Below are 15,084 nucleotides of genomic sequence, written 5' to 3'. Positions count from 1 at the left end.
CCAAATCACAAATATAGGTTTTAAGCTCAGGGCCTTGGGTTTGATTTACTGGAATGTATAAACTGATAACATGTATAGCCTGAATGAAAGTTATTTTGGATAAAAGCATCTGCCAAATGCATAAATATAAGTGTTTTCACTATAGTTGTTACAACACGCATACCATCAAATCTGTGTGGTATGTGTGACTGCTTCTCTTTAAAGTCAAAGTCTTAAAATCAATTATAGAGCACTTGATTTTAATGACAGGGCTCTCGTGGTCCTTTGAGGCCTTGTTGCTTTACTTACAGGGTGTCGGTCACCAGGGGGCGCTGTTTGTATGGAAAGATTGTCTGTGGCCTCAAGTCACCCACATGTACATCACTGTCTGTCGTAGTCTAACCTTGCTCAACTTTGATAGTATCAACCGAAAGGCGCAATCAAAATACAAGCAGTCCTCCCTCCAACTTCCAAATAATTACAAGTAACCTTTGCTTATAAAATGCAGTAGTAAGCGTGGTGTTTTGGCGGAAAATAACCATGGTACATTTGTAAGGGTGAAAGGAGAGAAAGAAAGCGAGACAATTTTGAATTGGATTGGAGAGAGAGGGAGGGAGAGAGAGAGAGAGAGAGAGAGAGAGAGAGGGAGAGGTGGGGGTGGAGGAGTAGGACTTGGCTACCCTTCATCTGTCTGCTCTAGGCGGAGCTGAAGTTACCGAGAGCGGCCGCGGGAGCTCAACACGATCCGCGAGGCGATAATCATCCACACCGGGAGAAATGCGTTAATTTACCCGAGCAGACCCTGACCCGCGATCAGTTTACCGACCATCATCGACTGAGAGTCACTGCGCTGTTTATCAAAGGCCTCTGTCGCTTTGGATCGGACTCAATGTCGCTCCTGTTCAGCCGCTTGAACCAACCGATGGGTTTGACGCGTTCTGCCCTAGATTTCTTTCATTTCAGAAACATTATGCAGGAATAAAACAGGATAAAGCCGGGAAATGTCGGGCATGTCGCCAGCTCGTGAAGCTAAACATCGACTGAAGCGGGCTGACACGAAGAAACCTGACCCATATTGAGATACTGCTCGAGCGTCTGGACCAGAACCAAATAGATCGAAACTAAATCTTGTTTATAAACGCTGATAACAACCGAGACGTGATCACAGCAATTTTAAGCCCTCTCTCAAAAAGGCTGAAGACATGCGAGGAAGTGGATCGCACACATTGCATGAAGTGTAATCGCTCAAACTCCGAACCAGCATGGAGAAAATGTGTTTATAATCTATTTATCAAAGCACACAGAAACCCAAAGGCATCGAAAACCATGCATTGCCTCCAAACCTATATCTGCACGTCTCATTTCGGACTATTCCCTCCGAGCACATGAGCTTGAACTTCGTTCGATAGAGAAGAGGGGTAAAAAAAGGAAATCTACTGGAACTTTTTTTTTTTTTTGGAGCTGAACCCATCCAGAAGCACCAGGACTATCATCAGGATGAGAGTGCGGATCCTAAACCGAACATCAGTACTGTCACTGGGGCTGTGCTCAATGCTTCTGCTCGGTGCCGTGGCTGGTAAATATGCTTCAGATCTACATTTCAACTATTTAACTGATATTATGTGTATCCATATTACAGAGTCCATATCACGTTATGTGCATGCATGTTGTTCATTAGGCTGCAGCATGGACACTGTAATGTGAAGTGAACTGAATCGGTTTACTGTACAAATGTGAACTGTCTGGACTGTCGCTTTGCCGGTTCACTCTTACCGAGTGATGTGTTGAGGTGCATCTTGTTTCAATATCATTGTCAATAGCTTGAACTTGAAGGGCGTCTTCTGTGTTAGTCTAGTTAAACTAAAGTGGATTTACTTTGACAGTTACACAAGCAGGTGATAGTGCTACTTAGAAAGATTAGACCTAAACTAGATAATATTGGGAATATGCAGAAGTTAATTGGTTATTGAATTTGCATATTAGTTGTAACTTAAATTGTTTTGATGGATTTGTGATGAATTAGTTTGTGCATTGATGGTGAGCTGCATTTCCTGAAAACACTGGAAGCCTGTTGGTGCAATAGTGTGATGGTGTCAGATGGTAATATTATGGTCCACGTTTCTGAATTATTATCTTATTAATGTACTACTCTGTAAAAAAAAGTTGCTGCCTTAAAATTCTAAGTACAATCAACGTGAATGTTTAAGTCATTTCAACTTAAATGACATTAAACTGAGTAAAAAATGTATTCAGTTATTAACTTATTTTAATGATTTGCAAATATATGTAAATAATATGCAAGTTGTCAACTTATTGATCATATCATTCTTTTTACAGTGTATGGTATTTAAAACAATTTTTTATTATGGGGCATGTTCTGAAATCTTGGTATTGCCATGGTACTTTTTTAGTGCTCTTGTTTTGTCTGTATTTTGAATGTTTTTGTCTTAGAATGCAGCAAATGTTTTGACAGTGTTTCCTGGTATATGAATCAAGACTTAAGTTTTCAGTTATTAGTCAGTGGTGTCTTATGGTGAATCCTGTTTTTGGTAGTTTGATGTCAGTATAATGAACTTTAATAATGTTTTAGTTTGTTTAAACTGAAGTGTTTTGACTCTGCATTGGTCAGTTACACAGGCAGGCACTTTTGGGAAAATTTGGAGAGAAATTAGAAACGTTTCTGCCTGGATTGTTGGTTTCATAATCAGATGTTGTTTTTTAGGCTGATGGCTTTCTCATAGGCTATATATCTGCTTTAGGACTCGAAATACAGAATTACAAAAACTGGACTGTTGCAATTTTTTTGTGTGTGAAAATGTTGGCATTGGCAATAGTGCAGTGCAGGATCAAGTTAAAAATAAGGCTGTGTGTGTATAAATCACACAGACAGGGGATCATTATCAGAGAGTGTGTTTTGATGTCTGTTTCTTGTCTCTTGCGTTCATATGGATCAGATCGACCATGCTGTGTGTCGGCCATTTGAGCCTGTTTACCCTGATGTTATGTGCGGTTGGTCATCAGATCAGAAGCATGTGATTATTGTACCATTGATTGTTTTGAGACCCTTGAAAAGTCCCTAGAACATTACAGGAATGTGATGAACGGATATATTTCCCTATGCTGTACACATTAATTCATTCAAGTCTGTTCCCTAATTAAGCGTCAATTATTAGACTTAGAGTTTTGTATGGTAGTTATTGTTTATGTGAGCTAACTGCATGCTAGTTGGAAATGTATTTTGGGTTCAGCCTTGACCTCGGTGAGATAACGGTCTCTGTCTCCACTTGTACAGTAGATTATGGAGAGGATGGAAGGAGAAGGGGATTATGAAAGTGTCAGTTGTGCTCTATTCCTCAAAGGTGCACCCAGTCATTTGTCCAGATTTTTTTATGTTTTACTCCTAAAGAAATTAGAACTTTTGACAAATGTTTAAAATGTCTTCTACACTCATGGAGGCTGCCATGTTGAGATCACATGACCTACAGTGTTATACCATTTAAAGAGTTCTCTGAAAAATAAAAATACCAATTTGTAAATAGTTTTACCTTTTCAGTTATATTTGAAATAAAATTATTGCTGTCTATCAGAGAATCTCGAAAAAGATGTATTATGGTTTCCACAAAAATGTTAAGCAGCACAACTGTTTTCAACATTGATAATAATAAGAAATGTTTCTTGAGCAGCAAATCAGCATATTAGAATGATTTCTGAAGGATCATGTGACACTGAAGACTGGAGTAATGATGCTGAAAATTCAGCTTTACCATCACATGAATAAAAAAATATTATTTAAGTTATTTTAATTTGTAATAATATTTCACAAAAAGGAAAAAAAGTCGGCACACCATGGCTCCAAAATATGAAAATGTAATAATCGACTCACACACAGTTTCGAGTCGTAACGTTTCGAGTGCGTAGGCTCTTCGTCAGACCAACGAAGACGTTACCACCTGTGTGTGAGTCTTATAACATTTTCATATTTTGGAGCCATGGTGTGCCGACTTTTTTTCCTTTTTTAAAATTAATTTTCTTGTCGAGCACCCAATTTGAGCAACATATTGCTTTGGATGTGCGTGCTTTTGATCTGATTTTAATAATATTTCACAACAATATTAATGTTTTACTGTATTTTTGATCAGATAAATGCAGCCTTGGTGAGCAGAAGCGAATTCTTTCAAAAGCACAAAAGTCTTTCTGAACCCAAACTTTTGAACTGTAGAATGGAAAGGAATACAACAAAAGTCAACCAGGCCTCTTTGAGAAGAAACAGAAAAGCTTGTCAATGTTGATTTGTCAGTATGAAGTCCAAGACCACTAGGATGAATAAGAGCCAGCAAAATATATCCCAAACATTAATGAGTGCAGCTTAAAGTCGAACGGAAAGTAAAATCCTTAGATTCTCTAATATTCACATTGGGAATATGCAGGATTTGTATACAGCAAGCATATGCATCAACAACAAAAAAATCAATTGCGAATCACCACACTTTTACCTTACAGTTCTGTAATGATACCGTTGTGCAGTGATGTGTCACATGGTAATACCATGACCCACATTACTGTATGTTTACCATATTCAAATATGATTTGTACATGGTACTTCAAAGAATAATTGGTCATATCACGGTGGAAGTGGAAAATGTCCAATATGTTGGTATTATCATAGTACTTTGTTGTTAATGCTCTTGTTTGTTTTTGTCTTTGAATGCAGCAAGCGCATCCACAAAAATATCTCCTATTATATTAATCCAGATAATTTCCGGTCATGAAAATAACCCAGTATTGATTCTGAGAAATGGAAGAGCTAAAGAGACTGCCTTTACAGTTATTATGAGTCATAACTTAAGCTATGATTTTAAATTTCATCTAAGGTTGAATCCTCAGGGCACACCAATAGAAATGGCTCATTCACATTTCAAATATAGTCAATCTCCAACAAAAGCTTCTTGTCAGATTCCTTTCAGCTGAGTGTTATCGCCATACTAATTCTCCTTAGTTAAAGTGATCGTACTAGGTCACATAATATTCCACCATCATCTGTCCTTCAAACCCACAGGTCCCGCGAGGAATGAGATTTCAGCTTTGCGGTTGTGACTACAGAGGTAAGACCACACAATGGAGACGACATGGTATTTAAAAGTGTGGTCTTGTCCAACCATGCTGGTAAACCGGTTCGTGGACTCGTCACAAGCTCATTTTAAAGCCGTTAGGAGCTGCCACTGTGATTTAGATCTGGATGGGTAGTTAGTTTCACTTGAGGGAGTTTTGTACTGCAATGTGCCGCAGTTGGGGTTGGGCCTTTCAGGAACCAGCGACAGGACGGTTTGTCGAGCATGGTAAAGATTAAGATGAAGGGGACAGGGGAGGCTGTACGGTGCGCGAGAGTCATTACCCCGTCTGTGACCGCTGGGAGAGCATGAAGCTATGGATCTTTTGCCACTCTGCTAAGCCCATCAGCACTCATTACTCATATACACACACATGTGTAACATGACCATTAAGGCTCTGGCGATAGTTCATACACAGTATTGGCGCTTTTCAGAGACGACAGGCCGTGGTATGAGATTCTAGCTGGGCCATGAAGAGAGACATTGTGTTCTTGATCAAGGACGTTCTGTGGAGCATCCAGGACTGTGCATCAATTTCTGGATAATGGACTGTGCACCATGTTAGAAACACAATTAAGCCTGTGTCTTGACCCATGTCTTATCTTGGACACAGTGTCTGAACTTGCTGACAAACTAGCAGTTTATTTCACACACAGTGGCAGAATTTCTCAGGCTTTGCCAAATTACTTTTTTTATATATATAAAGAAATTATATTACGTATACATTTTTTTATTTTTTTTTGGACACGGTACCATTTACATAAAAAAAAATGTAATGTACATTTTTACATTACATGCTTTTATCTAACGTGACTTTGAACACAATAACTTATAATACAGGAGCAAACAATGTTTGCAATCATGATACTGTGTTTATGATAGTTGGCAGTTGGTACCATTGGTATCAGTACTATATTTTTTATATACAGTAGGCCTACTGTTTAATGTGTTTTAAAACAAAGTCTATGGTCACACAAAGGCTCCATTTATTAGATCAAAAATACAGTAAAAACAGTAATATGAAATATCATTAAAGTTAAAATAACTGTTCTCCAGGAGTGTCACATGATGCTTCAGAAATCATGCTGATTTACTTCTCAAGAAACGTTTTCCTATTATTATAATCTCCAAAAAACATTTGAAATTTAAATCTTTTGTTGCATAAAATGTCTTTACAGTCACTCACTTCATAGTCAATTTAATGCATCCTTAATTCTTTGCTGAAAAAAAAAAAAAAATCATACTAACCCCAAACTTTTACAAGACTGCTAATTACTGTTTGTCCTTAAACCAACTGTTGTGAAAAATGGAAATATTTGTTAATTAAAATGTAATATAAAAAATATTTAAAAGCTTTAACTAAAGTTTTTATTTTCTATCCTACAGTACATTAAAATAAATTAAGTAAAATACAAATATTAGTATTTTCCTCAATAAATATATATGCAATACTATACGTAAATTATTATAGGCCAGGCTTAAAGTGCAACACTTAATATAACACAAAATATAACAGGAGTTCCCTGCTCCATCTCTATTTTGATAGTTTTACCATAGTTTACCATAGTATACCATCTAATACCACTTTACCAGAGTATGCAATAAGTATGTGCTGCTGTTCTTACTTAAAAGGTGGTAGGCCTACTCTGGTTTTCACATTTCTTCCTTTTCATCACGCCAAAGGGGTTAACATAAAATTACACACAGGGAAGTGTTACGTTGGATCCCATTCTGTAATTACCCAAATATATGATTTCAAACGTCTGGTCTTAATATAATTTCCTTTGAGGTTTTCCATCACTCTAATTTAAACGTTTTATGAGCAAAGATGATTATCTCTGCGGAACTTAAAACGAGTGCAAATTAGCACAGACGTGACGCTCTGTGATATTTCCTGATGTTTTCTTTGAGACACGCCGTAGCCCCGCCGCAGCGGTGTGTTTGTTGCCCTGTGTGTTACGTATTAGCGTCTGCGTCTGAGCTGTCGGCCTTTAAGGAATTTGCCCGTCTGTCTGTGGGGGAGGGCGGGAAGTAGGAGTTGGCTGTCTCACTCTGTCAAGCATTTCCACGTTTTTGATTTGTACTCTGATAGCAGTTCAGTATGGGTGTGCCAAATGCATGTGTGCATTGGTTGTGTGTCACTGCTCAGCGCGGTATATGATATTGCATGTCATGTCAGCGCGGCGTCTGCGTTTTTTGCTGCGTGTATCACGTATACAGCTGTCTGTAGCGTGACACTTCAAAGTAAAGCAGCAAATGCACAGATTTTCTGTTCTTGGAGTTCACTGTTGTTTTTCGGTGCGCATTTCCTCTTGTTTGTGTGTTTTGGTTGGGGGTCTGGAGTGTGTAGCCCTGCACGAGCAGGATTTAGACTAAACAATGTGTCTCTCGTTGGCTCCAGGGGCAGGCGGCTGGGGAGGAAAGAGAGAGAGAGAGAGAGAGAGAGAGAGAGAGAGAGAGAGAGAGAGACATTCCCTTGCGGTGACGCCAACCCCCCCTCAACACATTCACATAGTGCCCTCCGTCTGCAGCCTAACTGATTGAATCTGAGCCCCCTCCTCTGATAGACTCTTCCCCCCTTCCAAGTTCCAAACGCAGTTCACACACTAATTGAAAAATCATTTCACTTGAGGAATGTAATGTGGCCCCTTTGCAGTTCTTCACGTTGCTTCGGGGGGCAAAACACCAATTTCTAGATCTCGTTTCGATCTTGTTCTTTTCATGCATCTCTAATCGCTCACTTCCCTCAGGTTTCCGAGAGCCGCTTATTTTGTTGTCATTATTTTCCTCGCTTACTCCCTTCATAAAATTACGACTCCGGTTTATGGGTTTGATGCGTCGTTTACCGTTCTTCTGAGGTGGACTGTGAACACTGTGGTGGATTAACACTATAATTCTTACTGTATCGTATTTGATGCGCAAATTTCAAAGGCATTTGAATTATCAACATCATCAAAACGGTGTTGTAAAATCTGTTATAGCCTACACAGGGTCGGATTTATGCATAGGCATTCTAGGATCGTGCCTTTGCTCACAGGTCCGGGGGGGGCCTAATTACTATGAGGAGAAATGATATATATTTTTTAATTATTGTTATTATTTTACTCTATTGCTTAAACTCTGTAAGACAATTACTTTATATATTAATACAAATTAAAATATCGCTGTCACTGTTGGGCAGAAACCTCATATCTGCATACTTCATCTTTTTTTCATAAATCATTACTATTTGTCACCCTTTACGTCTCTCTGTTGGTGGGTTTTGCAAATATTTAACCAATGAAAAGTATTAAAAAGAGCTTGTTATTAAACCTCGTAACTCCATTGGCTTCTCAAACTGTCAGCATAACTCCACCCCGGCCATATTGTGAATGAAGTGCTGCAGACGTTTTGGACCGTCTCTTATACATATACTGTATAAGGCTAATGTTTTATGTATTGGAGGATCGGAGAAGAGAAGAGTGTCTTAAGCCCTATTCGCACAGGATTAGTATTATCTGGGGACCTCGTGTGATTTAGAAATTACTCACCCACATCTGAATTTCGTGTGGCACATTCGCACGGGATAAATGAAGCCTGTGATTTTACTCGAATTTACTGACTTATCTCCCGGATATGATGTCAATAGGCTATTGCTTGGAAATGTATTGTCGTTATTATAGGTCTAGCTGTATGATATATCATAAACAGAAGAATGTTCCTTACCGCATGCTGCTATACATGTCATTCATCTCCATCTAATCATGGTTTTCAGCTTTCTCTTTCTGCAAATTATATAGTTGTATGGTGTATAGTGATATGACCCAGCACCCAAAATACTATCAAAACACTCCAACGCAGCCTCCATTCTTTGCGAAAGATGGATAAAAAAGCACACAGGAAACAAAAACCCTGAAAAAATTATAAACGACCCCGCCAAATCACAGAGATGCCGATTCGCACGGGACTAATATTATCACGGGACCTTGGTGTTCGGCGAAATATGGCAGGTCATTTGCGGGGGGGATTTTTACTTTATAAAATTACAGACATGGCCGATTCGCATGGGATTAAGATCACTGACAACCTCCGCAATTATTACAAATGACTAGAAGTCACCAGGTAATACTTATCCCGTGCGAATAGGGCTTTAGTCTACCATTTGTTGTCAAGTCATAGCTAATACTATCTTAAGCCCTATTCGCACGGGATAAGTATTACCCGGTGACCTCTAGTAATTTGTAATAATCGCGGAGATTGTCTGTGATCTTAATCCCGTGCGAATCGGCCATGTCTGTAATTTGTAAAGTAAAAATTCCCCCGCAAATGACCTACCATATTTCGCCGAACACCGAGGTCCTGTGATAATATTAGTCCCGTGCGAATCGGCATCTCTGTGATTTGGCGGGTCGTTTATAATCTTGTCAATGTTTTTTTCTTTTTTTTTTCGCTTTTTTATCCATCTTTCGCGAAGAATGGAGATTGCGTTGGAGTGTTTTGGTAGTATTTGGGTGCGGGGTCATGGCTATAGCCTACACTAGAGCTGCACGATATTGTAAAAAAAAAGCATTGCAATATTTAGAACATATTTCTGTAAGAATTTGGTGAACGTTCGGTTCTACGCAATACAACGTGGCGGCGCTCTTAATAGATATTTGTTTGTTCATTAGGCTATAATTCCTAAAAATAAGTAAAAGAAATCTCTCTCTCTCTCTCTCTCTCTCTCTCTCTGGTGCTGATGCAGTGACGCGTTCATGTAAACGGCACCTAAAAGCTGTCAATAAGAACCAGCAAAAGTAATGATTCTGAATATGTAAACTATTCCAATGAAACATTTTAATTGTTTATTAATAAACAAGTGTTTTCTGTGCCGGCTGCAAAGATGACGATAGGCTACTGACTCACGATCTTCGCAGTATCCTAGTGAACGCGCTGGAGAGAAATGCACATTTAATTTTATTTTGTTTTGAATGGTTTTGTTTAAAAGTAGAGATTTCTGTAGATAATAGATATATTTATATTTTATTTTTTTTACATCCATTTTTTTGGGATGATAGCGCAGTTCAGTTGAGGTGCTGGCGCCCTCCGTGTCTTGAATATCTATATTTACTTCTTACTTATTAAATCCAGGAAATTGGATAATAAAACACTGACTAAAATTAAGATACAATTAATACAAAACGAAATTCGTTTTAAAGAAAGGCTTTGTGCTTTCTGTTTTAGGTATCTGTGAAAGTTTTAAAGCAGTCTTTTAGTGCTGTTATGAAGAACGGTCACGTTTTCCTCATAAATGCGAACACGAAAAATAAAAGACAAAATACTTTTTAAAAAAGACAACCATCCACAACTTTATAACACTGCAGTTAAAGTAGCCTACCTCTTTTTGTAGCCGAAATAGTCCCAAATAAGCGGATCGTAGCTATAGGATTGCCAGTGAATGTTGGCTGTGAGCGGTGAGCAGCGGCACATTGTTCCATGTTCCTTACAGACATGTATAGCAGCATGCGGTAAGGAACATTCTTCTGTTTATGTTATATCATACAGCTAGACCTATAATAACGACAAGATATTTCCAAGCAATAGCCATGGTTGACATCATATCCGGGAGATATGTCAGTAATTTCGAGTAAAATCACAGGCTTCGTTTATCCCGTGCGAATGCGCCACACGAAATTCAGATGTGGGTGAGTAATTTCTAAATCACACGAGGTCCCCAGATAATACTAATCCAGTGCGAATAGGGCTTAAAATAGCCTGTGTGAAGCACTTCATCTTTTATAACTTGATGAGATTTTGACCAAATGTGTTTAATTGTTTGAAAAATACAGTCTGCGTCCGAAATCGCATACTCTCTTGAGGTGGTACTTATTTTCAATAAATAATTACTTCATGACCGCTAAAAAAGTGCATTCTATATAGTATGAATGGGTGTACTCTGGATGTACTACATCTGCCATGTTGTCATTATCATGTGACCTACCAGCATCAGTTGTGTCTCTTCACTGCGATCCACAAATCCTCTCCCGCGGCCTCATGGGATAGTAAAGTGCCCATCGTATGCACACTTCAGAATCCCACCGGAAGTAGTAGGTCATACAGGTACTTTTTGCTTACTCTTTTATGAGCTCTGTGAATTTGGACATATACTATTGTTTATACTTGTTTTAGCAAAGGAAAAGGCCTTTTAGTATCATTCTAAACACTTCCTCTTTCAGTTTGTGGTATACGTGCCTTTTTGCAGTGAACTCATCACTGGTTTTTATAAAGTAAATGTAAGAATAACATTTATATTGTTATTAATATTTCAAGATGAACACTTACTGGACTGAAGTTTTTTTATTTATAAATTAACAAATTATCAAATATGATGCATCAGGTTTGTGAGCCAGTGCTCATCTGTATGGTTCTGGTAATTCTGCACCATGCTTTTCACAGTAACCGTAATTCACACTAAAAAAAATGGTTCTTCAGGGGTTCTTTGCGGTGGTTAAGGTGCTATATAGCACCACTACCATTTAAAGAACCTGTTAAGCCCAGTTTGGTTCTTCAGCGGTTCTTTAGCGGTTCTTTGGGGTGGTTAAGGTGCTATATGGCACCTCTTATGGTTCTACATAGCACCATTTGACAAAGGTAGGTGCTATATGGCACTTAAAGTGGTTCCCCTATGATTACAAGCCAATGAACCACTTTTAGTGCTATTTAGCACCATTTTTGTTTAGAGTGTTGTTTTTGCAACTATCCATGCTCAACAAGATAGTCTGCCCTGTTGCTCTCACTACACAAAGACTGTTTAGTCTTGCAATGTGTTGACTGTTGTTATTCTGGTACATGTTGTAGATAGACCATAGTCAGGGTAAATAATTTAATATGGGGCGAATGAATCAGCAGAGATATCTCCTTTGCAGCTAGCAGCCGCAACTATTTTTTTTAATTAAAAGATTCTATGAAATGATTCAGCAAATACAGCAACTAGTCCTCATAATCACTCATTGTAGCGGCCCATTATCTCCCATCCAACATTTCATGGTCAACGTAGGCATTTTGGACACTAAATAGTTTTTCCATGAGGTTCAAATGAATCTCATATATAATCTGACTGGGGCTAATTCAGATCAGGCCACCGTGGAACCTGTGGATAAAACCATTTTGGGCCCAAACCTCAAGCCCATATCGTGCTGACATTGACCTCACCATGAGATGTTGTCGCTCTCCCTAGCAAATATATTAGGGCTGCTGAACATTCAGCTTGCCACCACAGGAATAAATTACATTTTAAAAATATATTCAAATAGAAAACTGTTATTTTAAATGAATACAATTTCACATTATCACTGTTTTACTGTATAAGCGGTTTGGAGGATGGATAGAAAAGGTTTTCGGGTGCCAATAACATTAGTGCAATCAACAGTGTTTCCCATATAATAGGTGATATTACTGAACTTAAATTTCACCAGACAAGCAAAAGATTACCTCTGATCCGAATTTAATTTATGATAAATATAAATCATATATTTTGATTAAGTATAGGTTTATAGATTAAATATAAATTAAGATTATTAGTACTTATGATTTTAAACACTGATGTTCACTGTGCTGCTGCTCTTCGATTCTAATTGCCTTTAAAAAAATGACACGGATAGAGTAAAACAATTTTAATTAAATGTACCTCTAGTAAACATTTAGCCAATCTAATGAGTTAAATTTGGCAGTGCTAATATCAAAGGAAGTACCAGCACCTATTTTTTCCCCCACTTTGAGCACCAACACACGCACACACCCTCAGTCTAGCTCACATTAAAATGCAGTGGCTCTCCTCTGGCTATCTGCCACATTCAGTCCATCGCTCTGTTCCTCTTTACCCCAGCTGTCTATGAGCACCGTTGAGCCTGCTTTCAGAAACATGCAGCAGTTTACGCTGTCATGAAATAACAGATGCAGCTTTTGATAAATTGATTTGTTACGTCGAAGAATGATCTGCGACCTGCACAAAATTGCATTAAAATGGTCTGGGTTGTACAAAATGGCATAATGTTTCCAAGTAACTGCTTTTAGTGTGTGAGACTTTGTCTATTTGTTTTGCTCAAATCAAGCAGAGGCTAAAAAAAAAATCTTGCTTATTTCTCCTTTTGGTTAAATATTTATCACAATTCCTCTCCAGATCTTGTGGTAAAGTTGAAGTCGACATGAAACGGAAGTTTCAATAGTCTTTTCTTCCTTATTGTGATATATTTCCGAGTGAATACAAGAAATTTAGGGCAGGACTTGATTTTGACAATCAGGAATTGATTGGATCGTCAGATCATTGTGATGTCATCTGAGTGACAGGTTGTCCCGCCCTCTCGCCAGTAAACGCGTCATCAGAGAAGAGAAAAGATGTCGTTGCAAGAGGGAGGTGAAGTTATTTTGATTAAAGATTACAAGGGCTCAAAAAACAATTTGTGCACGATAAATTGTTTATAATAAATACTGCAATATTGCATGAAAAAAGCATTGTTAATTTTTATTTCATCGTGACTTTAATGTGTAAATACATCCATGTTGGACGAAGATGGGAATTAAAGGGTTAGTTCACCCAAAAATGAAAATTCTGTCATTAATTACTCTTCGTAAGAGTAGAGAATTACCCTTAAAGACTTTCGTTCATCTTCGGAACACAAATGAAGATCTTTTTGTTGAAATCTGAGAAATTTCTGTCCCTCCATTGACAGTCTACGCAACTACTACTTTGACGCTTCGAAAAGTTCATAAAGATGTCTTATCTGATCTTAAACGAATCCATATGAATTAAGCGGTTTAGTCGAAATTTACTAATGAGACTCGATGGCTTTATATGATGAACAGATTTAATTTAAGCTTTTATTCACATTTAAACTTTGATCAGCGAACATAAACAGAAGCTCAACCGAACCTGCTTGATGCACGAGAACAAACCTCATTGGTTCTTGCTGAAGGTCAAACGTGCAGCATAACACGAGAACGAACCTCATTGGTTCTCACACATCAAGTAAACATGCTTGAGCTTCTGTTTACCATAACTGATGTGTGAGTTGATGAATGCTTATATGTGAATAAAAGCCTAAATTAAATCTGTTCATCATATAAAGCGATCGAGTCTCTTCAGAAAATATGGACTAAACCACTAAATTCATATGAATTAGCCTAGTTTTACGATCTCTTTATGAATTTTTCGAAGCGTCAAAGTGGTGGTCCTGCCGATTTCATCAAAAAATATCTTCATTTGCGTTACGAAGATCAACGAAAGTCTTACAGGGTTGGAACGACATGAGGGTGAGTAATTAATGCATTTATTTTTGAGTGAAGTAACCCTTTAAGCAGACTTTACCTCACCAAGTTGAGCCGCATTGCATTGGAAAACTTGGCGAGTCTCGTAGCCTCTCCAGCGGAGGGAGGAGGATCCATTCTCTTGCCAACAGCGCCTACATGTCTGGGTGGTGAGAGGCAAGTGCACACCAGAGCTCTCTGGATGGGAGGTGTATTTGTGGAGGGGTATTTCAAAACCCTGGCACAGCTCTCTCTGTGGTCAGAGGCTCAATTCCGAAGCTTTTCAAGCTGCCCTCCGCCACAGTCACACGGCAAACCTGATCGAGAAAAGCCAGTGGAAAAAGCGAGGAGCTGACAAACCTGCCAGCCGTTAAACACCCCTGATCTTGTTGCCATGTAGTTGTTGGTGCATGAAAGGCTCGTATTTTAAGGTGACCCGCGTGTTAATGTGGGTTCATTTTGAGGTAAATATTGTATAACTTTTTGAACAATTAATAATGACCCTGCTGTGTGCATTTCTGCTAAATTATGAACACACTTAATGCAGTTCTCTCACGTTCCTGTTGGGTTTGCGTCTTTGTGAGCAAACATGCTCCGTCCCCTGTGGAAGATGACTGTTGACACGTGCAACATCAACATTAGCTCTGCCGTCAGTAGCTTGACCTCGAGCCAAAGCCATCAACGATTTATGAATCCCAGCAAGCTGGATTCAAGATAATTTGTGTAGTATTTACGT

At 38.5% G+C, this 15,084-nt stretch overlaps 1 protein-coding gene across 1 annotated transcript in view; it reads left to right on the top strand.

The window, feature by feature from the left end:
- The first annotated feature begins 613 nt into the window (after positions 1 to 613).
- bmpr2b (bone morphogenetic protein receptor, type II b (serine/threonine kinase)) overlaps positions 614 to 15,084 on the top strand; it is a 79,302-nt gene continuing 64,831 nt past the window's right edge. The window contains exon 1 of the mRNA XM_082175370.1: positions 614 to 1,555. Coding sequence (XP_082031496.1) covers positions 1,477 to 1,555 — 79 coding nt within the window. The 5' untranslated portion in view covers positions 614 to 1,476. The remainder of the gene's footprint in view (positions 1,556 to 15,084) is intronic.

The sequence above is a fragment of the Leuciscus leuciscus genome (assembly GCF_965113295.1).
Source record: "Leuciscus leuciscus genome assembly, chromosome: 7".
In the NCBI taxonomy this organism is placed as follows: Eukaryota; Metazoa; Chordata; class Actinopteri; order Cypriniformes; family Leuciscidae; genus Leuciscus; species Leuciscus leuciscus.
The sequence above is the reverse complement of the archived record's forward strand: the minus strand, read 5'-3'. Positions and strand labels throughout refer to the sequence as shown.